The 21237-nt window shown below is 50.4% G+C and overlaps 3 protein-coding genes across 6 annotated transcripts in view; 1 reads left to right on the top strand and 2 right to left on the bottom strand.

Moving 5' to 3' along the window:
- The window catches only part of Tax1bp3 (Tax1 binding protein 3), a 5302-nt gene extending 2697 nt beyond the window's left edge, over positions 1–2605 (bottom strand). The window contains exon 1 of the mRNA XM_015505934.2: positions 2448–2605. Within this exon, the coding sequence (XP_015361420.1) occupies positions 2448–2486 (39 nt within the window). The 5' untranslated portion in view covers positions 2487–2605. The remainder of the gene's footprint in view (positions 1–2447) is intronic.
- Positions 2606–2684: 79 nt separating this feature from the next.
- Positions 2685–3597, top strand: Emc6 (ER membrane protein complex subunit 6). Its single transcript, XM_015505936.2, has 2 exons — positions 2685–2844; positions 3031–3597. Exon 2 carries the CDS (start codon positions 3079–3081, stop codon positions 3409–3411), a length of 333 nt encoding a protein of 110 aa, XP_015361422.1. The 5' UTR covers positions 2685–2844; positions 3031–3078; the 3' UTR covers positions 3412–3597.
- A 4299-nt stretch (positions 3598–7896) lies between these two features.
- P2rx5 (purinergic receptor P2X 5) lies at positions 7897–21058 on the bottom strand. 4 transcript variants are annotated; one of them, XM_048798405.1, is made up of 13 exons: positions 20688–21056; positions 17652–17802; positions 16934–17005; positions 16609–16684; positions 16424–16520; positions 16066–16146; positions 15627–15759; positions 14963–15096; positions 14379–14472; positions 14193–14258; positions 12043–12125; positions 11111–11392; positions 7897–9704 (listed from the first exon to the last, which is right to left on the bottom strand). In XM_048798405.1, the coding sequence occupies exons 1-13, from the start codon at positions 20822–20824 to the stop codon at positions 9635–9637; spliced, it is 1476 nt and encodes a 491-aa protein (XP_048654362.1). In that variant the 5' UTR covers positions 20825–21056; the 3' UTR covers positions 7897–9634. The 4 variants fall into 4 exon arrangements, with proteins under 4 accessions (XP_048654362.1, XP_048654364.1, XP_048654363.1 ...); XM_048798407.1 differs by lacking the exon at positions 17652–17802 and adding an exon at positions 17803–17967 and having other exon boundaries at positions 20741–20846; XM_048798406.1 differs by lacking the exon at positions 16934–17005 and having other exon boundaries at positions 20688–21058.
- Between the last annotated feature and the right edge of the window lie 179 nt (positions 21059–21237).

The following is a 21237-nucleotide window of genomic DNA, read 5'->3' as shown; positions in this document are numbered from 1 at the left end:
AGCCCCCCCCCCCCCATACTCAGCTCCCCACCTTTCAGAGCCCTATGCAGGTACCTTCCAGTCACTAGATCCTGGGGACAGAGATTAACCAAAAGTGGAAAGTTCTGGGGAATTTTTTGTTTGTTTGCTTTGGTACCCGGGAGTGAATTCAGGGGCACTTGACCACTGAGCCACATCCCCAGCCCTATTTTGTATTTTATTTAGAGACAAGGTCTTACTGAGTTGCTTAGCGCCTCACTTTTGCTGAGGCTGATTTTGAACTCGTGATCCTCCTGTCTCAGCCTCCTAAGCCGCTGGGATTACAGGCGTGCACCACTGCGCCCAGCCCCAAGATGTAAAGTTTTAACAGGAAGAACGGGAAAAAAAGCAAATGGCAACTGGATCTGGACCTGGACCTGGAGAGGCTTCACAAAGAAGGGATCATTTGTACCAGGCCTTAAGGAGGTGATGAGCATTGTGGCCACCTGACCGTGAACCCACTGGAGCACAGAGAATTTAGGGAATAGGGCAAGGCATGATCACATTTGATGCTAAAATGGCCACTTAGGTCATAAGTAGGAGAATGAATGTGTTGTGTGAGGTGGGTAGGGTGAGCATAGAGGCCAGAGGACATGAGCTACTTGGAAACTGAAATCCATAGACTTGATGACTGTTCATCAGGGAGAGGAGTCGAGCATCTAGCCATCTAATCTGGCTGAACACAACTATCATTTCAGATGGGGATCTAGGAGGAGAAGATAAAGTTTGAGTGCCAGAAGCTACCCACACAGGTGTCCAGAAGACAGGGCTGTGAAGCCTTTGCTCCACATGGACAGAGGAGGGACCAAAATGGCTGTAATTCTCAAAACTATATGGGGGGGGGGGGGCGGAGGGCAGGACTGGGAGAAAAGCTTCCAGAATCCTTTCCCAATCCAAGACATAGCCAGAGAGGTTAAACCCCACCCACCATGTTCAGGCATGCTCCTGGTGTTAGAAGAATTGGACAGTTGTGGTCCTACACTTTGAGGAAGAACCTAGAACCAGGCATGACATGAGGGAAAAGGAGCAGGAAACACTATCCCTCAGGTACATTCACCTGGATCCTCAAGTCTAAAAGTGTGAGCTCCTCCAACCCACCTCCAAGGTCAGAAAAGAAACAGAAACCTGTCACTGACTTGCTGGGAGAAGTCAAGCAGTTAAGGTGGCTCTCTGGCTCCTCACTTGTGTTCCCTGTTTTCCAGCTAAGAAGCAAACCTGAAACCTTCTTTCTGGGGAAACTAGGGATCTGGAAAAGTCAAGCTGGTGCAGGGTAAAACTAGGACAGCTGGTCCTGCAGTCCAGGCTTGAGTTGCTGCTCCAAGTTCACCCTCACATGCTATCTTTATCAGTGGCTCCTTTGCCCCACCCTCCTGACTACAGAAGCTCTCCAGCACACCCATCTGAGATACCACCTCCAGTCCCTATGACTCCAAGGCTGGAACTTTTACTTAACTCCTTGCCTGCCGGGAAGGCATTTCTTCCCATTTTCTGAAACCTCTGGGAAGCAGGGTGGGAGGGCTTCCTTTATGGCTGGGCACGACCGGACTTCTCTCTAGGATTCGATTTCCCCACCTCTACCAGGGAGTTGGCTTCCAGGATCCAGTCAGCCGGGAAGCTTGTGCCCAGGTCTAGTGTCCCAAACTTCCTTTCTCCTTCTGCCTATTCTAAATGCACCCAGCATCCAAGACAAGGCAAGGAGGTGGCCAGAGGCCTGGGCTGAGTCCAAAGGGTGGTCTCGGGCCTCCAGTATCAGGTGAAGGACCTGAACTTTGCCCCAAGGGCTGAGGTTCCAGGGAAAGTTGAGAGAAGGATCAAGCCTGTTGTATGAGTTTCCGCTCTGGACAAGGCGGCGGGTGGGTCCCAAAAGCGAGGCTGGATGGGAAGGGGTAAGGGGCTGCTACTGGAGGCTCTGTCCAGCCCCACCCACCAAATCTCCCTCCCATGGGAGGCAACCGTGGAGCCAGCTGGAGCGGAGGAAGCGCTTCCTCATTCCAGAGGCTGCGACTCACGAACATCGGAGCCGGAGCCGGCGCCCGCCCCCCGTGGCTGCCCAGCTGGGGACAGGGAGGCCCGGGAAAGGGTTTTGGTTTTGGGTTGTTTTTTTTTTTTTTTTTCCTCCAGACTCCGTTGGGCGAGGTCTTTCTACTACTAGTTCTCTCCACCCCGGTCGGCTGAAAGGAGTCCGCCAGACGGTGGCGATGCACAAGATTTGGCCTCTACCTAGGTTTTCGGGAGGCTCTTGAGTTCCAGCCATGTTTCTTGGCCATGGGAGGTTGCAGCACCGCTCCGGCAAAGCGAGGGCCGGAGCTCTGGCCCGCTATTTGCAGGAGCCCCCGGTTCGATGCTTTGTCAACCTGTTTGGGTGTCAGTTTATCGCTCTGAAAAAATGAGGTCAGACCAAGCTGAGGAACCCGCGCGAGCGCACTCACCACCACGGCAGTGACCGGCTGGCCCGGGATGTAAGACATCTCGACCCGATCTAGCAACGAAGTACAGCTGAGAGAAGCCCGCAGTGAGAATGCCAGCGGCCGCGCCCTCTCTGGTTAACAAAGGCAGCCCTACTTGGTCCGCCCCCTCATGAATTGTTAAGAAACCTCCAGCCAATTACCCACCCGAGCGCTGTTCGGCTGTCGGAAGTCCCGGTGCGTACGTAGAGAAGCGGAGAGAGGGCGGAGCGTGGCCGAGGCGCAGGCGCAGGAGGGCGGGCGAGCTGTGTGCGCATGCGCAACCTGAGCCATCCCAGTAGCCTCCAGCACAAGATGGCGCCACGGGAATCTCTACCTCGACCTGTCTGAGGGAACGCTAAGTAACGCTGCCGTGTTTCAGGTAATTGCGAAAGCCTGGCCGGGGGATGCAGACGTGCTACCGGCCAGAGCCGTTAGTCTTCTCGGCGTCTTTTGAAGGTCCGAAACTCACAAGTGATGCCGGGTCTCGGAAGCCCGGGGGTAGGGGGCGGTGTGAACCCAACTTGCCAAGCTTCAGGCGCCACTAGTAACTTGGTTTTCTCCGCAGCTCTGCCTTGTTCCACGAGAAAGCAGAGGCTGAGCCCCGGCGGGTGCGATGGCCGCGGTGGTGGCCAAGCGGGAAGGGCCGCCGTTCATCAGCGAGGCAGCGGTGCGGGGCAACGCGGCCGTCCTGGATTACTGCCGGACCTCGGTGTCAGCGCTGTCGGGGGCCACTGCCGGCATCCTCGGCCTCACCGGCCTCTACGGCTTCATCTTCTACCTGCTTGCCTCCATCCTGCTCTCCCTGCTCCTGATCCTCAAGGCGGGAAGGAGGTGGAACAAATATTTTAAATCACGAAGACCTCTCTTTACAGGAGGCCTTATCGGAGGCCTCTTCACCTACGTCCTGTTCTGGACATTCCTCTATGGCATGGTGCACGTCTACTGAAATGAGGGCAGGGGTGACTTTTTTAAAACATCAGATTGGGAAGACTGTTGCCAGAAATTAACACCGTGTAGACTTACTTAGTTTTTAAATTGTTGAATTCGCTGCTTGTTCTGTAACGTTATAAATAATTTATATCTGAAGACAGAGAGCCTGTAATATTCTTCAGATTAAATGAAGTGTGAGACACTTTGTGAAGTTCTTTCTTGTCTTAATGTATAGTTTACCAGTAGTGCAAAAAGTCGCCAAGATTGACTTCTGGAGAGCAGGCCTTGGGCCATAGTCTGTAATTTCCCTGCTTACATGTAGGCATTTCAGAGAGGGGCTACTAGGGCTACTTACTGTTAACATCCTGAGAACGGATTAACAGTGTGTTTTTGTACTTTTTATGACCTTTATTTCATTTAATTCTAGCAATAACATGGAGGTGTTACTGTTTTTCCTGTTAATGAAAAATAGGCTCAAAGAGGTTAAATATCTCTGCCAGCGGAGGCTCAGCTAGGAAGAGGCAGAGCCAGGATTCAGATGCAGTTCTCTTAATTTGCTTTTGCAGAATTGGATGAGTATTGAGTATATTTTTTTCACAGCCCAGTATTCCCTCCAACTAGCCACTCCTTCCAGATATGAATGGAGTCATGTCAGTTCAATTTCACCTAGTCACAGCTAGTTGTCTTTCCCATAAGAAAAAAATAAATTCATGCATTTTTTAAAAGAATACGTCTTGTGAGGATTAAACAGATTGGACTGCCAGCTAAACTCTGGGGTTGTTGAGGGTGTAAACGCCTCTGCCTATGTGCTAATCCATTATTATTCTTTTTAGGAGAATTTTGAAATATATGTCTAATTGAGAAATAAATATTGCAGTGGAGTTTTAGTAATGGACATGTTGCTTGTGGAATTTATAGTCTAATTAGGGAAATTAGCATTACCTAATTTCACAGATATTTAAGTTAGGTAAGTGCTATGAAGAAAGTAGATAGAATCCCCAAACCTAGCCCAGGTTGGGAATGATCAAGGAAGCCTTCTTTAAAGGAATAACCTTACATCTGAGACCTGGAGGTTGAATGTCAAAAGGAGGGGGGGGGGTGCTTTTACAGAAAAGAGTCCTGGGTAGACAGGAAAGTATGACCTAACTCTGGAGAGGAAAAGAAAAGGCCCTGAGGTAGACCTGGAACAGATCCTGGAGCTCCTTAGTGGGCAGTAAACTGCCTGATCATAAGAGTAACTGTGGAGAAGGCTTAAGCTTTAATAATGATGTGATCAGATTTGGGGTTTTTTTAAAAAGATCAGTTTGAGACCAGAAGAGGATCCAAGAGCTTGAATCCAAGACCTCTTCTATAGACCATAAGTGGCCCATGGCCAATAATGGAAATGAATCTAGGACTCATACCTGAACTCCATCTTGGGTTCCGATCACTTACTTGAGCCCCAAGCCAAAAAATTGAGCTACAGCTTTGCTTCTCTCTTCCAGTGAGCCCTCTCTCTGCCCATCACTGAGAACCCTCACACTCATGGTTTGTATAGCCCAGTCCTCTCAGAGGCTTCTCTGAGTGAGAAGGGAGGGTTCATTCCTGATGTAAAGTAAGGAGGAAGCAGAGGGGTCCTGCTGTTGGAGGAAAAGAGAAGGGATGAGGGATCTGTGGGCTGGTTTACTTAACCATTTCCCTACTGTTGGGCAGTAAGTTTGTTGGAAGTGTTCACTATTAAAAGAAATATTGCAGTGAATTTCTTCACATTTAAGTGATTTGGGGGGAATTTAAGCTCCTAGGACAGAAGATAACTTGATTCCAAATGCTTTCCAGAGTTTTATCAAATTGATGAAAAGTACCAGTTTTATCAGTGCCTTCCTAGTCTTTTAATGTTTATTCTTTTAAAGAATTGCCAAACTTTCGTTTGAGTTTCTTTGCAAGATAACAAGGAGCATAATGTATTGCTTACTAACTTGTTTCTTGTATCTGCCTCTTAATCTCGCCTTCTCCTTACATTTTCCCCTAAAACATGGGTAATCGTGAAGATATGAAGGGAAAAAGAATCAGGACATGTTTAAAATTGATACTTTTTATTGTTTGAGAACCAAATAAAAGTGTCAAAAATACATATATTGGGCAGGTCCCGGAAGGTGCTTACCACCTTGCCCCCTTTAACTCTGTCCAGCCTAAAGGGAAACAGCTGGCAGTACAGTATAGTCTTTCGGAGAGAAAGCGTTCCTGGATGCAGTGAAGAGTTTCCTCTGAGGAAACTCGCATCGCTTGGGAGGTAGTGGATTGGAAATGGGTGGAGCCCTTTTCCATAGACTCAAGATGTCATTCCAAGTAGGGTGATTTTAAGAACTCTACAGGGCATAGTAGTCGATCACTGAGGTGCTCAGAGATACCTAGAAAAAGTAACATTCTCCCTATAACAACTGATTCCCCCGCTGAGAACAGAAGAACTGATGAGGGTGGGTGGGGGTAAAAAGGCAACCATGACTGTTCAGTGTTAATGACCCCCAGCATCAAGAATGGAGGGACTTCGACCTTTCCTGGCTGATTCCCATGATGTCACTATTAATAGCTCCCAGTGTGTAACTAGTATGGCGCTCCCAAAGGCATGGGATAATAATTGTTAGGAAAATAGTTGATGAGCAAGTTTAAGCTAGGACCTAGAATATCAGAATAGGAAGGAGCTCTCTTGGACCAGGGATATAGCTCAGTGGTAGAGTGTGTGCTTAGCAGGCACAAGGGCACTGGGTTCCAACACCAAAAAAAAAAGAAGAAAGGTCTTAGAGCTTGAACTCTCATTTTTCCAATGAGGCAACCAGTGCCTAGAGAGAAAGGGATTTTCTCAAAAGTTTGGAAGGAGCTCAACTTCCTGCTTCACTTCTCTCCATTTAAAAGCACATTTCTGTAAGATTAATGAGCCGCCAACTCTTACACCAAGATTATGCAGAATGTGGCAAGCCAGAGTCTGCAAAAAGCAAGGCAATTCTGGCAGGAATGTACAGTGATGTCCAGAAGCTGTAATGGGCTCCCTGGTCTTTCTGAGTATGGGCCCCCTGAAGTGTAGCCATTGAGGCCGCCTGGACAGCTTTGCTGGCCTCTAAGAAACAATTAGGTTGAATTAGTCCTTTTAAGGCAATAAAGTGTAATGGGGCAATCCTTAGAGGTAAAGAAAGCCAACTTGGGCTGGGGATGTAGCTCAGTGGTAGAAGACTCACCTAGAGTTCAAATAGGTCCTGGGTTTGGTCCCCAGTACCACCAAAGAAAAAAATCTGGCGGGCATGATGGCGGCTCATCTGTAATCCCAGCAGCTTGGGAGGCTGAGGCAGGAAGATCAACAGTTCAAAACCAGCCTCAGGAACTTAGCAAGGCCCTAAGCAATTCAGGTGTGACCTTGTTTCTAAATAAAATACAAAGGGCTGGGGATGTGGCTCAGTGGTTAAATGCTCCTGGGTTCAATCCCCGGTGCCTCCCATCCCCCAAAATATTAAGGCCAATAACAGGAAAGCCTCACAAAACCCTGTGCAGCTACACTGCCTTCACGCATATCCTCAGTTGGCTTCTTCCTACTTATGTGGTTCCTTTACCTGGACCGCTTCCTTCCCCACCCAGTCAGCTGCTCCTAACCTTTCAGGTCTCAAATAATATGTCAAAATTCCTTGGAGAAACTTTCTGACTACTACTAGTTAAAAACCCTCCAAGCACTCTGAGTCTGTGACTATAGGTGTGACCCCTTGGTTAAGGTCCAGCTCCCACCAGCCAGGAAGGACACGATGGCAGGGACCCTATACGTTGAACACAACTGTATCTCCATCATTTACTCCCAACACCTTACACATAACAAGGACTCAGCAAATATTTACTAACTGAATGACTGTAGGCAGGCATTTATACTCCAATATAAAATAGTATCATTGTCCCCAGGTTATTTGACTGTGACACACCATTTCAAAATCAGGTTAAAAGGAACCAGATCTATCCCTAAGCAGCCACAAGTCCTGCCCCTCTTACCTCCTCCCAACCATAAAAGTAACATGCTAGATTATAAAACCCAAGGGTTTGCTTTAGTGAGGAAGTAAAACACTTAAATAGATCACCTAAATTTTCCACTTTCTATTCAGAGTGCAGGTTCACTCATTGACAGGTCCCCAGACAACCCAAGGTGAGGGAGCTGCTTGCTTTATAAGGAGTCCTATTCTGGGCACCATGCTCCTCCGCCCCAGTGTCAGCCTCACCAGTAACCTCCTGCTTGAGACTATTGTCCCCAAAGGCTCCTGTGGAAGGAGGCTTGCTGCCCCCTTGTGTACAAAGACCATATCCCCTTCCAAAGAGGATGTTCTCTGGTATGCTTCCTGGATGCTATCCGGTTCACCCAGCCATTCCTCTGATGCCATGGGATAGGGAAAAGAGCTAGCCAGCCCCCAAGCCAAATACTTAAGCATATTTCATGTCCCATCTCTGACACAGGAGCATCTGCCTTACAGGAAAAGATCATTTCCTGAGTCAGTGCATAAGTAACCATGTGAACATGGATTCTTTTAGCAGAATAAGGAAGTTTTCTGGAATTGGTAACTGCCTCCAGAGAATGTGTGAAAAGAACCAACTTTTTACTTCTCCTTTTTTTTTGGGGGGTGGGGGTTGTATACTGGGGATTGAACCCAGGAGTGCTCTACTACTGAGTCACATTCCCAGCCCTTTAGATTTTTTTATTTTGAGACATGGGCTTGCTGAGCTTACCTAAAAGCCCTTGCAGTTGGCTTCTCCCCTTAAGGGCCAGCTGCCTCCCAACTGGTCCAGTCCTTTCCTTTAAATTTATATCCCATGGAGTAAGACCAAGTGTCCCCCTGGATGTTATACAAAGGCTTTCTCCTTTGGATAAAAGGAGAAAGCCTTTGGATAACATCATTCTCTACAGGGATTTGTGAGTAGAGGCCTCCCTGCCTTCCCAGGCTGACCTCAAACTTCCGATCCTCTTGCCTCAGTCTCCCGAATTGCTAGAATTATAGGCATGTTTGAATCATAGAAATATTACCTAGTCAAGATATTTTAATTCAAACAAATTGAGCATAATGCTGCTTTCAGGCTGGAGGTGTGAGTGGGAGAGGTATCCCGGTCTCAGGAGGTGTGTCTAGAAACTAGCTCCTTCCAGCCAAGCTGGCCTTCTCTCCCCTCACAATCAGGGTTTCTCAAGCAATAATAATGTGCTCGCAAATCACCTAAGGGGAAATACGGGTTCTGAATTGGTAGGACAAGGGAGGGAGCTGAGAATCTGCATTTCTAACAGGGCCCCTAGTGATGCTGGTCCACGGACCCCACTTTGGGGGTGGGGAAGTGAGGGCCTCCCTAACAACTTGACACCTGCTAAAAGAGAATCCTTTACCTGGTTAGCACTTAAGGAGGGGAAGCTAGCAGGGACACCCAGCCCCACACAACAGCAAGAGCCAAACCACCCAGGCAAAAGCATCTCACATCTGGGCAAGTCACTATTCTTGGGGAGGTGTAAGTGGGAGACATAGTCTTGCTGAGCTTACCTAAAAGAATGGAGTAGAGTCCTCCCTGCCTTCTCTTTCCCATCTTACCTTAAAGCCCTTGCAATTGGCTTCTCCCCTTATGGGCCAGATGCCTTCCAACTGGTCCAGTCCTTTCCTATTGCCTCTTTGGCCACCTTTAAATTTTATCCCATGGGTAAGACCAAGTGTCCCCCTGGATGTTATCTAAAGGCTTTCTCTGAGCAATTGTCATTCTCTACAGGGATTTGTAAACTTATCAGCTAGAGGCAGGAAAGCAGCCAGAGTAGCTGGGCAGTAATGTCTCTGTTGGCTTGAAGGTCATTATATGTGTGTCTACCCCATTTCTGAAGGCCAGGTCAGTATCTCATTTAAGCATCTCTTATATAGGGCCAAGCACACAGCATGCATCAATAAGTATTTACTGCATGCATGGATGGATGAATATGAATGTCCAGTCAGGTTCTCAGGAAAAATTAAAATAATCTAGTATCACTCAGGCTCCTGGCCTGCCCTGTTCCCTGGGCGCCTGCCCCAGGGCCTCCTCTTCTGGATCTGAGCCAGTCAGGCTGCCAAGACTCCCCTCCATACAACATAAGGCTTGTAGCAGGATCTCAGGGGAGATGGCTGTTCCTGGAAGCCCCTGTCCCTTGCAGACACATGCACATCTCTTCTCAGTTCAGAGCTGTGGGTGGTTCTGGCCCCAACATCCTCAAGACTGCTCTAGGCCACCAGCTCTAGCTACGTCTCCACTGTCCGCAGGTTCTGCAGCTGCTCAGCATTCACCTCTACATTCTTCAGAAGGCCAGACCTGTGGGCAAGAGGGTGGGAGAGGGGCATACAGAAGGCAGAGAGGACTGTCAGGAACTCTGTGGATGGGTCACCTCCCTAAAGGCAGCGACATGCAGCAGCCTCCACCTTCCACTGACAGCACTGCAGGCAGTCAGAGCATGTGGAGAAAGGAGAAATCTGTCCAGGTTCCTGGCTGCACCCCAAACACATGGGGATGCTCAAGCTGAGTCCTCAGGAGCCACCAAGCACTGAGAAGCAGCAACTGTGGTGGCAGCCGGAGCGTAGGCCCATGAGCATGGAGCCTCCCACAGCAACAGGCAGGCTGGGCCAAGACAAGCAAGGCGGCCATTCTCTCCCGCTGCAGGGTAAAGCATTTAGGCAGGCGCCCAGGAAGTGATGGTCAGCTCAGGGAGCACGTAAAGGGCTGCTGGGCGCAGACCTGCCCCACCCAGGTCCTTAGACTCTAATGCCACTGACCCCACTGCTGCAGACCCTAGCCTCCACCTTTCTCTCCTCACTCTGCTCCATCCCAGACTATTTCTCTGGCTCTTTTCCAGACAAGCCCAAGCTCCCATTTGTAAGCTGCCAAATCCTGAGTCTGCAGGGAAAGAAAGCTGGGGATTGGAGGAAAGGCCATCCCACGTCTGGGAACATCCCAGCCTGACCAAGTAGGAGAGGGCTCTGGGTCCAACCCCTACTGAGAGGAAAAAAGAAAAAGAAAATAAGGCCAGAGCAGGCCTAAACTCAGGTCACCTGACTCAGACTAGAGGTCCAGCCCCACAATCTGCTGAATAAAAAGCAGGCTGACCAGGACTTCCAGGCAGTGCCCAGGGGAAGGGCAGCTCCAGAATGTCTACATAGAAGAGGGATGCAGGGGAGTGATCTGATGGGAGGTGGGGCGATGAGGGTCTTTATCAGGCAAGATAACCCACTAGAGAACTAGATCCTAGAGATACAAGATCCCAGACCTGCTGAGATTCAAATTCCAGCTCTGCCACTTATTAGCTGTGGAATTTGAACAAATTACTTAACTGTTTTGTGCCTGGGTTTCCTCATTAGCAAAATAAGGCACATCGGTGTCCACCTCTTTAAGATACTTAAATGAATTAACATATACAAATGGCCCAGGGCAGCATAGGGAAGGGAAAGGCGCTGGGTGAATGGGGGTACTCTTGCTGCTTTAATGCTGGGACAGCAGAGCAAGATGTTTGGTTTGCACGTGGATCCAGGGGGATTGGGGCGCTAATGGAGGCTCATGGGGGCCTATAGAACCACCAGCAACCTCTCTCTCCCAAGTCCTGCTTGGAGGGACCTTACGAGTCCTGGACATCCTGCCGGGTGTCCAGGCCAACCTGGAGCGGGTGTCCTAGCGGCCCCCCTCTGCAAGACTGGATCTTCAGCCGGCTCTGCCCAGCAGCGCCTCACCTGGCTAACTCGGGGAACTGCGAGCACACACTGCCGTTCCCCTTCCAGTGGCTATGGCTGGGCAGCGCCTGGGGCTGCTCCTCCAGCAGCTCCTCCTCCAGCTGCCCTGGCTGCACCACCTCGGCCTCGGTCTCCAACGCACTGCCCTCTCGACCCTGCCCTGTACGCGACTCCCCAGACATAGGTGGAGCGGGCCGAGAAAGGCAGCTGCCCTCGTTCCTCCAGCAGCACGGTCTGCGGCCAGGTCGGGCTCCTCGCTGCTGGGCTGGGTTCAAGCTGCGGCTGGAGTTCAATCGAGGCAAACCACTCAGGCAGACCCTGCGCCCGCCCGCCGTCCTAGGTTGTGGCGGGGCTGAGGGAGCTCCGAGGTGCCCGTCCCAGCTCCTCATTCTGATGCCAGCTTCTCCAGAAAGCCTTTCCCAAGACAAGGGCTATCCCTTCCCCCCACCCCCATCACGATTCCCCCTCACACTGGCTTCTGCAAACGCGCACACACAAGCCAGTGGTCCAAGAGAACTGGAAAGAAGCCCCTACAGATTTCCTTACCACCCAGATTCCCTTAACCCCAGCCCACTAGAACCTTCAAGCCCCCCAAATCCCAAAATACTAGTGCTAGAAGGCACTCTATGTAAACCAACTCTCATCTTGCAGATGGAAAAATCAATCGAGACCCAAGGACACCTGGTCCAAAATCATAGGAAGAGGCTGTAAACCTGCTCACCCTGCCAGCAGCCTGGGAAGGCCTCTTCTTTCCCTGGGCTGCTCTGAAGCAGAATCCAGTTCTATGGAGCAGGTATTTGAAAGACCCCACATTCCCCATGCCTTTTGGCCCCTGCTTCCACACCCCAAACCCAGTACCCAACCAGGCAAAGGCTCTAAGCCAGTGGGGCCCATGGGGCTCCACTTGGCTGCAGAAAGGAAGCCTAACTGACCTCACTTCCTCGTACTTCTTGTCACGGTAGAACTCTCTCTTCTTGATGATGTAGATGAGCACCAGGTCACAGAAAAAAGCCCCCTGCAAAACAGTTGCAGGCCCTAACTCAGAACTCTTAACTTGATTCTGCAACAATCTGCAAGGGGTCCTCATGTCCCCCTTTAACACACAAGGAAACTGTCTAGGGCCGCAGAGTTGGTCCATGGTAGACACAAAGTTAGACTGGAGCTCTGCCACCAGATCCCACAGACTAGGAACCACCCCCCCCCCATACTACTCTGACCCATTCTGTCAACATACATTTGCTGAGCACCCACTACAATCTGGGACCACACAGGGGTGCAGGGAGAATGTAGACCAGAGGGACCTTCCAGGGACTCTCCCTCTGCTAGGAGACAAGCAAATAAATTATGACACAGTGATGTGTCTTCTAATGAATGGGGAGAGGCACAGGAGTAGACAGAAGACAGGGCTTCACTCAGGCTAGATGGGGTGGATGACTGGGCTAAGCCTTGGGGCTAAATAGGAGTTTATACAAAGCCTGGGAAGGGCATTCCAGAGGGAGAAGAAAGCTTGTCATGCCTGGGAAATGCCATATGGCCTGTGGGGGAAGGGTGATGCACTTCTGCACAGGTGGATGGGAACCATCCTGTCTGAGAATGTTCTTGAGGCATTCATCCTAATCCTTGAGGTAGAGGGGATACTGTCAGAATTGCAACATTTTAGAAAGTCAGCATGAGATTGATTGGAGAAGGTTTATACCTAACAAAGACATGACAGCAGTGTTCAGGGTAAGAGAGGCTGCCTGACCTAACCCATCTGAACCCAACTGACCCCTAAACACAACTTCAGACCCCAGCAAGTTGTGTGTAATGTCCATCTGCACCACTAAAGGGTGATGCAACCCACAGCCCAGGATTGGGCATGAGGTTCCTGAGCACCAAGACCCGTATGGCTTGATGGATAGTTGAGCCTGGTTCTCTGACTCTGAACACTGCATATCTATCTTTCCCAGATGCCAAAAAATGTCATTTATCAGTTCCTTAATTCTCCTTCCTCCTTCAGCCTCCACCACCACCTTTTCTCTGCATCATTGTCTTTATTTCTCAAGGAGGTCTCCTAGATGTCCGTATTTTATCCAAAATGTAAGAAAATTGCATATATGTACACATATCTAGAACTCCCTAGCAACAATGTTTCCAGTTAGAAGGAATCCACTTGGAGCCCTCTGGTATCAATCACCTCTCAGATGCATGGCCTTTTTGAGTTCTGAGTTCTGTTACAAGGCACAATTTTCCTGATCTTAAGAAAAAGTCAACCCAAGATCCTGACTGAATCTGCCAATGAGGCTGTTTGGGATTGTCATGCAGAGGAACGAGGGAAGAGGCAGCTGGAAACCTTGGAAAGGAACTTGCTGGCATGGGCAGCCACCCACCAACTCCCATGTCCTTAACAACCCTCCCAGAAGTACAAAGGGCATTACAGGCACTCAGAGGCAACTTGCCCAGCCCTCCAGTCACAACATCCTCTCCTATGAGCCTCTCTGGGCTGACTTAAGAGCCACCTAGAGGAAGGATTACAGGGCCATCTCCCCAGCCTTCATCTCCTTGGCCCACTGATTCTCAGCCAGGAGACATTTCTGAACATCACAACTTCAGAGAAGGTGCCATTGACATCTGGTGAGTAGATACCAGGGATGCTCCCAAACATCCTACAATACATAAGATAGCTCCCAAAATGTCAATAGTGCGGAGGTTGAGAAACCCCGTTCATAGGGTAATCCTGCCCCCTTTAAGCAGAAGTGGAGATGGAGACTAGAAGTTCGGGGGCTGACCCAGGATCCCAGAGACCCCAGCCCACACCATGGCTATGGGATGACCTAATTCCACCCCCAGCCCACCTCACAGCTCCAGAGCTACAGGCAGATGCCTCTTTGGCTCTAAAAAGAGAAATTCCAGCTGTCACTGCCATCTGGGGGCAGCTGGCATGGTGTGAAATCCCAAAGAGCCCTCTTTACCCATGTAGGTTCTGATCTCACCAAGTCTCCTGCTTTCTGGGGCACTGGGGCACATTCCTCCTGAGCAGTCAGTTACCTCCCTCTCCCTGCTCAGAGAATAGAAAGTGGGGAGGGAGGAGGAAGGTACTCACAGCACCCATGAGCGCCACCCCAGAGCCCACGTTGATGATTGTGGGGATGATGCTGAACTTTCCTGCCTGAAAGACAAGAGACAAGACAGGCAAGTAAGGTTGGATGGATGGTCAGATCCCAAGGGGATCTCCAACCTCCCACACCCCACCCTACCCAACCACAGAATGGGAGGACCACCCACACACCTTGCCATTAACTATCACATCAAAGCGGATCCCATAGGCTTTTATCAGGGTTCGGAACTCCGCCCCGGCCGAGTCTCGGTAATATCTGGCAAACCTAGGGGAGACAAAGCCCAGGGGAAGCCCCAGCCTGCCTGTGCCTTCCCTCTTTAGCAGCACAGCATGGACCATGGTTGCTCTGGGGATTTATCAGCACCCCCAGGAGACTGACTCTCAGCAGACCTAGAAGAGGGCTGCAGACCCTCTCACTGAGCCAAGTATAAAAGATGCTTCCAGGCCTTTGAAATCGAAGCCAGGCATTCTCCCAAGGGCCAAGGCTTTCCCACTACACTCTAGGTTAACCCCTGGGCCAACAAAACATGGATGAATTTGATCCAGCAAAGAAGTTGAGCCTTATCAGTATTATGGCAAGAAAAGACATATCGTATCACCAGACAGATACGCTCACAGGACGGTCCCCACCACTCTGCTGGGATCCTCTCCTTGGCCATCTCTCCCTGCATCTATTACTCTGACACCCATCCTAGGGGTAGCACAGTGCTGGCACCCAGGGTCAGATGTGAAAGGTGGCACAAGGTAACAGTTACCTGAAGTTGTACCCGGAGGAGACAGACTTTACATGGTTGTTGTCCAGGCGGCTAAAATAATAGCGAGGGTTGCACTCGGAGGCAGCTTTGTCAAGATCACAGTCCCATTCAATATTAATTGCTATCACACCACCCTTGAGACAAGAGACAAGGCTCAATACCCAGAGCCTTCTGGAGAGGGACAGAAGTCACATATAGAGAGCTGGACAAAACAGATAAAGGGCTCAGGCTAGAGGTCAGTCCTGGGGACAGCCCTCCAGGGAGGTTCTATCCCCACCTCTGGAACAGAATGGCTGAGAATGTCACATTGCTATAGCTACAGTATGGACTCTCTTAACTGTTCAGGAAAGAAAGGGGCTAACAATCCAGAGAGAGCAGCTTTCATAGACAGGCACTTTACACATGGCCAGGATGTGCCCACGGGACTCTTTCTGACTCCCTTTCGCCCAAAGGCCCAGAGGCTGAGAACTATGCCATAGGGGCAAGTCTGCCCCTCATGAGCACCAGACTCTGGCCCAAGCCCGGCACAGCTAATTCTGAAAACAGTGAGCTCATGGAGGCAGGTGACTTTGCAGGGTCATTCCCAACCTATAGGTCCCCTTCCACACCTGCTTCATGTGGTCCCGGGCCCCTATAGAAGGCTCCCTGATCATGTACCACCCACCTTCATGGCTATGTCCTGGAAGTCACTCCCCGCCCAGCGGATCACAGACCCCAGTCGGAAGATGGGGCAGTAAAGATTCTTGGGGCTAAAGCGACAGGATTTCAGGAAATTCGTGTCCTCCTGCACATTGGCCCTGGGTGAAAGCAGTGGAATAAGAATGAGTGAGACTCACTGTTCCTGGGCCTGACCCAAGAGTCAGTGGGCTCCTGCATGGACTGACCACTCCCCAGCTCCTACCCCACTCCAGTCAAGAACAGAGCCCACCCCCATAGCAGGCATACAGGAGCCCCAACATCACCCTGAAGTTCATTCATATGCAGACACCGTGTGCACAAAGGCCCATGCACAGCCACGGGGAGGGCCAACCAAGGCCTTCAGGGGGCTTGAGTTAAGGCCCCACCCCATGAACACCCCCTGCCCATGGCCAAGCCCCACATACTTGGAGAAGTTGAATTTGGGGAAACGAATGAAGTTCTTTATGTAAATGGTGAAATCTTCAGCTTCCTTCAGGAATGGTTCCCTGAAAACAGTCCAGGACCGACTGAGCAGAAGGCCCTGCCATGGCCCCTCCAAGCCTCCCTAGGCCTGTGGCAGGGCTGAGACCTGTTCCCTGGGTCCCCTGGAGATTTTGCCAAAGACAGTTAATTTGCTCAGTTGGGATGGTCCTCAGGCTTCTCTGGGATGTCCTGACACCTCCCTCAGAACGAGAATCTCAGAGGGGACGTGTCTCCATCCAAGCTGGACCCACAGCATGGGACCCGGCAACTCCTCAAGGGACAGAGGCTGGAGCCACTCACATTGGCATGGACTGTGTCTCCACTGGGCACCAGGCGAAGATCTCACAGGTGCCCCTGGTTGAGTTCCCCACACGCAGACAGCGGCCAGTTTTCACTCCTGCAGGGTGGGACAGGGATGATGCCAGGAGCCTCTCAGCTCCAGGTCCCCCTCACCCCCACCTCCCCTGACCATGCCAAGCCCTCACCATTTCCAGCTATAACAGTCTCCCCAGCTTGGCAGTCATGGTCCTGAGAACACAAACCATCAGGGACACCTTCATACTGCCAAAAGAGAAAGGCGCTGCATAAGGATGGCCTCATTGGGGCCACCAGGGGTTAGAAGAGGTCTTCTTCCCTGGCCTGGGCCCACACACCCTCTGAGAATCTGTTTCTTCCCCAAACTATGCAGACACTGTTCACCAGGGCATACAGCCCACAAGGATCCTCAGAGCACACAGAAGCCCCTGCTTCAGGAGAGGGGTCCACCCCATCACAATCCCACCCCTCCCCACTCCCCACACCAAATCGAACCTCAGCACAGGTGCCCTGCCGCTGGTTGGTAGTCACAATCAGGTTGGTGATCACAACGAAGACACTGTCTCCCTGAGGAGCCAGAAAGGCATTGAGGAACCTTCTCCTACCCTCTTAGGAGGACTCTCCTTCCCAGGGCTTCCTGGCAATGTGAGGCCTCTGCATGGGTGTTGGAGGAAATAGGGCCACAAAACTGGTGGATTTGATCCATCATCTCACTGACCTACAGTTCCTGAGAAGATGTTCTTTTAGAGGTCCTTCCCAGGCCCACAAATCCCAAGTGCCCTGCCCATGAATCCCTATTCTAAACTCAGCCACTGGGGTCCAAGCCCAGACCTCAGAGGAGCAGAGGCAGTAATGGGGTTGCCCTGGCCCTAGGCCACGACAATTGTGAATAGGCTGAGGAGCTGTTCCCAGGGTAGTAGCATGTAAAACAGGGGTTCTCTGTGCTGGGCCTCCTGACTCACAATGACCTGAAGGTTTTCTGGGCCCCCTTTGGTCTCAACAGACTCAGAGTTCACTGGGAAGAGAGCACTCACACAAGGCACAGAAAACGAAGGCAGGGGATTGGCATGGGAAAAGGATCTGGACAGGGTCTCTAGCCGGGTGAAGGAAACAATGGATGGAGTTCCTGGGACAAACCAGCAGCTTCCCATGTGACACACCCTGAACCAGGGCCTGCCTGCCTGGGGCCCCAGTGATAAGCAGGGCTTCAGACCTGGGGTGGAATGACATAATCAGCAACATCCCAGAGCCGCTCCCCAAGCTCAGAGGTGTTGGTATAGGCCACGCCCTTGACTTTGGTGACAACAGCGCTCTGCAGGGAGGTGTCAACATCTTGGTAACTCTTCTTCACCACAAACACCCACCTGTGGGAAGGGGAACAGCAGGAGGGTGTCAGCCACATCACTGCCTTCAGGGATGTTTGCCCAAGTCCAGGCTGGAATGGGCATCACAGCAACTCCTAGGGCTCCACCTGTTCCAACAGCTCCTGGGTAGGGCTCACAGCTCCCATGGTTGCCTAAAACTCAGTCCTGCAAGCAGCAGAGGTGACAAGCAACCCCAAAGGAAGGAATTCTAAAGAGGCAAAAACCACTGCTCTCAGGTGCTGAGGCCCCAGAGCAGGGCAAGCCTGGGCTGAAATCTGCTCAGCCTCATTCAGGCTGTGACTCCAGGCAAGGCCATTCACTCTGGGAGCACTGGTTTCCCAAGGTAACACAGGGATAATAATGCCTCCCGTCAGGGATAAAAGAGAAGGTTAAATGAGATAGTGCATAACCTGAAACTAATCTAGGAAATAAGAGCACAAAATCCTGTATTCTTTGAACCAGAAACATAAGCAGAAAAAAAAATAGATAAGTAGGGCTTCATCAAAATTGAAAACTTTTGCTGGGCACAGTGGCACATGCCTATAATCCCAGCAACCTGGGAGACTGAGGCAGAAGGATCACAAGTTCAAGCCAGTCTTGGCAACCTAGAGAGACCCTAAGCAACTTAGTCCCTGTCCAAAATAAAAAATAAAATGGGCTGGGAATGTGGCTCAGTGGTTAAGCATCCTTAAATTCAATCCCTGGTACCAAATTTTTAAAAATTAAAAACTTTTGCACATCAAAAGACATTATCAAGAAAGTGAAAAGACAACCCACAGAATGGGAGAAGATGTTTGTAAGTCATATACCTGGTAAAGGACTAGTATTTAGAATATATAAATAACTCTTACAATTCAGCAATTAAAAAGACAACCCAATTTAAAAATGGGTTTAAAAACATTTTGAACATAAAAATGTTTAAAAACATTTGATTAGACATCACCCTCAAAAAAGATAAATTAGGAAAACATAAATAAAAACCACAATACGAGATTCCACTTCACACTAAAAATAATAATTTTAAAAAACTAAAAAAAAAAAAACACGTGTTGGTGAGAATGTAGAGGAATAAGAACCTTCAATACGTTACTGGTGGGAATGTAAAATGATGTAGCCACTGTAGGAAGTTCCTCAAGAGGTTAAAAAGGGAGTTACAATGACCGTGGAACTTCACTCCTAAGTATATACCCAAGAGAACCCAAAACACATAGTCTATAAAAAAAACTGTGCAAGAATATTATTAGCAGCATTATTCTTATCAGCCAACGAGTGGAAACAATCCAAATATCATTAACTGGTGAATGGATAAGCAAAATGTGGCTCATCCATATAAACACAAATGAGATAGAACATATAAATTGCTGAGCACAGTGTCTGGCACAGAAGAAGAACCCAATGAATAGAACTCATCACTTGTTGCTGTTGCTGGTAGAGACAGTTCAGGTTGACCCCTCTTGGTAAAGTTGGGGCAATTGAGATTGAGGGAGCAGGAAGCCGCTACCGCTTACATGCAGTAAGTGGTGGGTCCCAGGGTCCCAGTGAAGGTTCTCAGTGTGGCAGACGCCAATGTACATGCATTCATCTCACCTCTGGGACAGAGCTAGGGTGCCCTGGATTCTAGGCTGCCACGTCTCTAAGGAATTCTGAGAGGGCTATGACCCCCCTGAGCCAACCAATCATTTTAATAAGGACACCCTTGGCCTGGCCCGGACAGAAACATGAAGCAAACACTCAAAACACATTTTCATTCATTCACTCATTCATTTCACACCTGTTCCCTAGGGAGGTGATGCCAGGCCCTACTACCCTCATGGCATCCCCAGACTGGCAGGGAGTCAGAAATAGATACTGAAACAACTGTTCCCCTAAATTAGCTGCTAATTATACCATGAGAATGCCAGGGAGGAAAGGAGAGGGAGTAATTCAAGAACCCAGGTCTGGAGAATGAGTGAGTACTAACTAAGGAGGAAAAGCATGCCTGGCTAAGGAATAGCATGTACAACAGCCCTGAGGTGGGAGGCATCCAGGTGCCTTGGGGATGAAGTTCAGGAAAAGCTGAGTGCTTGACCTCTAGGACTGAGTAGGGCAAGGCCAGGGCTGTAGCCCCCGAGGAGGAAATGGGAGAAACTGCACAGCATTTACTGAATGAGTTCGAGAAGGCACATTCCAGTTATCTATGACTGCTCTCTCTCTCCACCTGTTCCCTCCTGTCAGTCAGGGGTGAAGACTCTGAACAGTGCCTGATGAGCAACCCTGAAGAACTGACCCCTGAGCTTGTGGCCCCAGCTCCTGCTGAGTGGGAAGCGGGTGGGAGAAGGGGACAGATGAACTTGGGTATAGAGATCTCTGGGCAAGACCCCCAGCTGGATACCAGAGAGGCTAGGTGAGGTGAGCTGACAGGAAGGGAGTTCCCGGACATGCCAAGCTGATGAGTTGCCCCAGACCAGAGTAAAACACTGACGCTCAGTGATTAAAAATAACTTGCCTGATGCTTGGGCCAGCTGTCAGGCCAGGGCCCAGGGAGGCCTCTGGGAAGAAAGCCACAGCCCAGCCCCCTGCATCCCTGCCCCCTTCCCGTGGCCCTAAGACTGGGGGCTGCAGCACTAGGGAAAGGAGCTGTCGGTGGACAGTCTCATAAACCCAGGGACCCAGAAGCCCCAGCCCACATCTCCTCACTTCCAGAGCAGGCAGGGGAGTAGAGGGCTACCTTTTACCCACAAGAGCCCAAGGTTGGCCTCTCCGCAGGCAGGGAGCACAGGGAAAGCCACGTGCACACGTGCAAATTCCAGGACCCTGGAGAAGACCCTGGCTACTGTTCTCCATCCTCCCAGCTGAGTCCTGTCCCCGCCCCTCCCCCAGCTTCCCGAAAGCGTCTAGGAACTCATACGACCAGGTACAACAGGATGGAGAGCTGCAGCAGTCTGTAGAGCAATCCCACCTTCTTGTTCTTGGCGATCACATACTTTTCGGTCTTGTAGTCGAACAGCGACAGGCAAAGCCCCTTCCAGCCCGCCTGCCCCATGCCGCCGGCTCACCGGGGCTTCCGGAGCGCCCAGCCCCACGTGTGCCGCATGGGCAAGCGTGTGCTTGGGCTGCTGGGCGTAGAGCGCGAGGCGCGCCGTTGGGTACCTGCAGGGTTTGGAAAGCCCCGGCGTTGAGCTGGGCTGCGGCCAGCCTAGAACCTCCAAATGCGACCTTGCAACCGCCTGACACCACCGGCCGTCCTCCCCAGCCACTGGTCTGGGAGGGCCCTCAAGAGTTCACAGTACCGCCTTGTGATGCTGGCGGCTGGGCAGGAGTGAGAAGAGATGAAAATAGGAACGCGTATTTTTTTTTAATTTTTATTTTTTGGAAATGGGGATTGAACCCAGGGGTGCTCTATCACTGAGTTAGACCTCCAGCTCTTTCTTATATTTTATTTTTTAATATTTATTT

Source organism: Marmota marmota, unplaced genomic scaffold (assembly GCF_001458135.2).
Source record: "Marmota marmota marmota unplaced genomic scaffold, marMar, whole genome shotgun sequence".
NCBI lineage: Eukaryota > Metazoa > Chordata > Mammalia > Rodentia > Sciuridae > Marmota > Marmota marmota.
The sequence above is the reverse complement of the archived record's forward strand: the minus strand, read 5'-3'. Positions and strand labels throughout refer to the sequence as shown.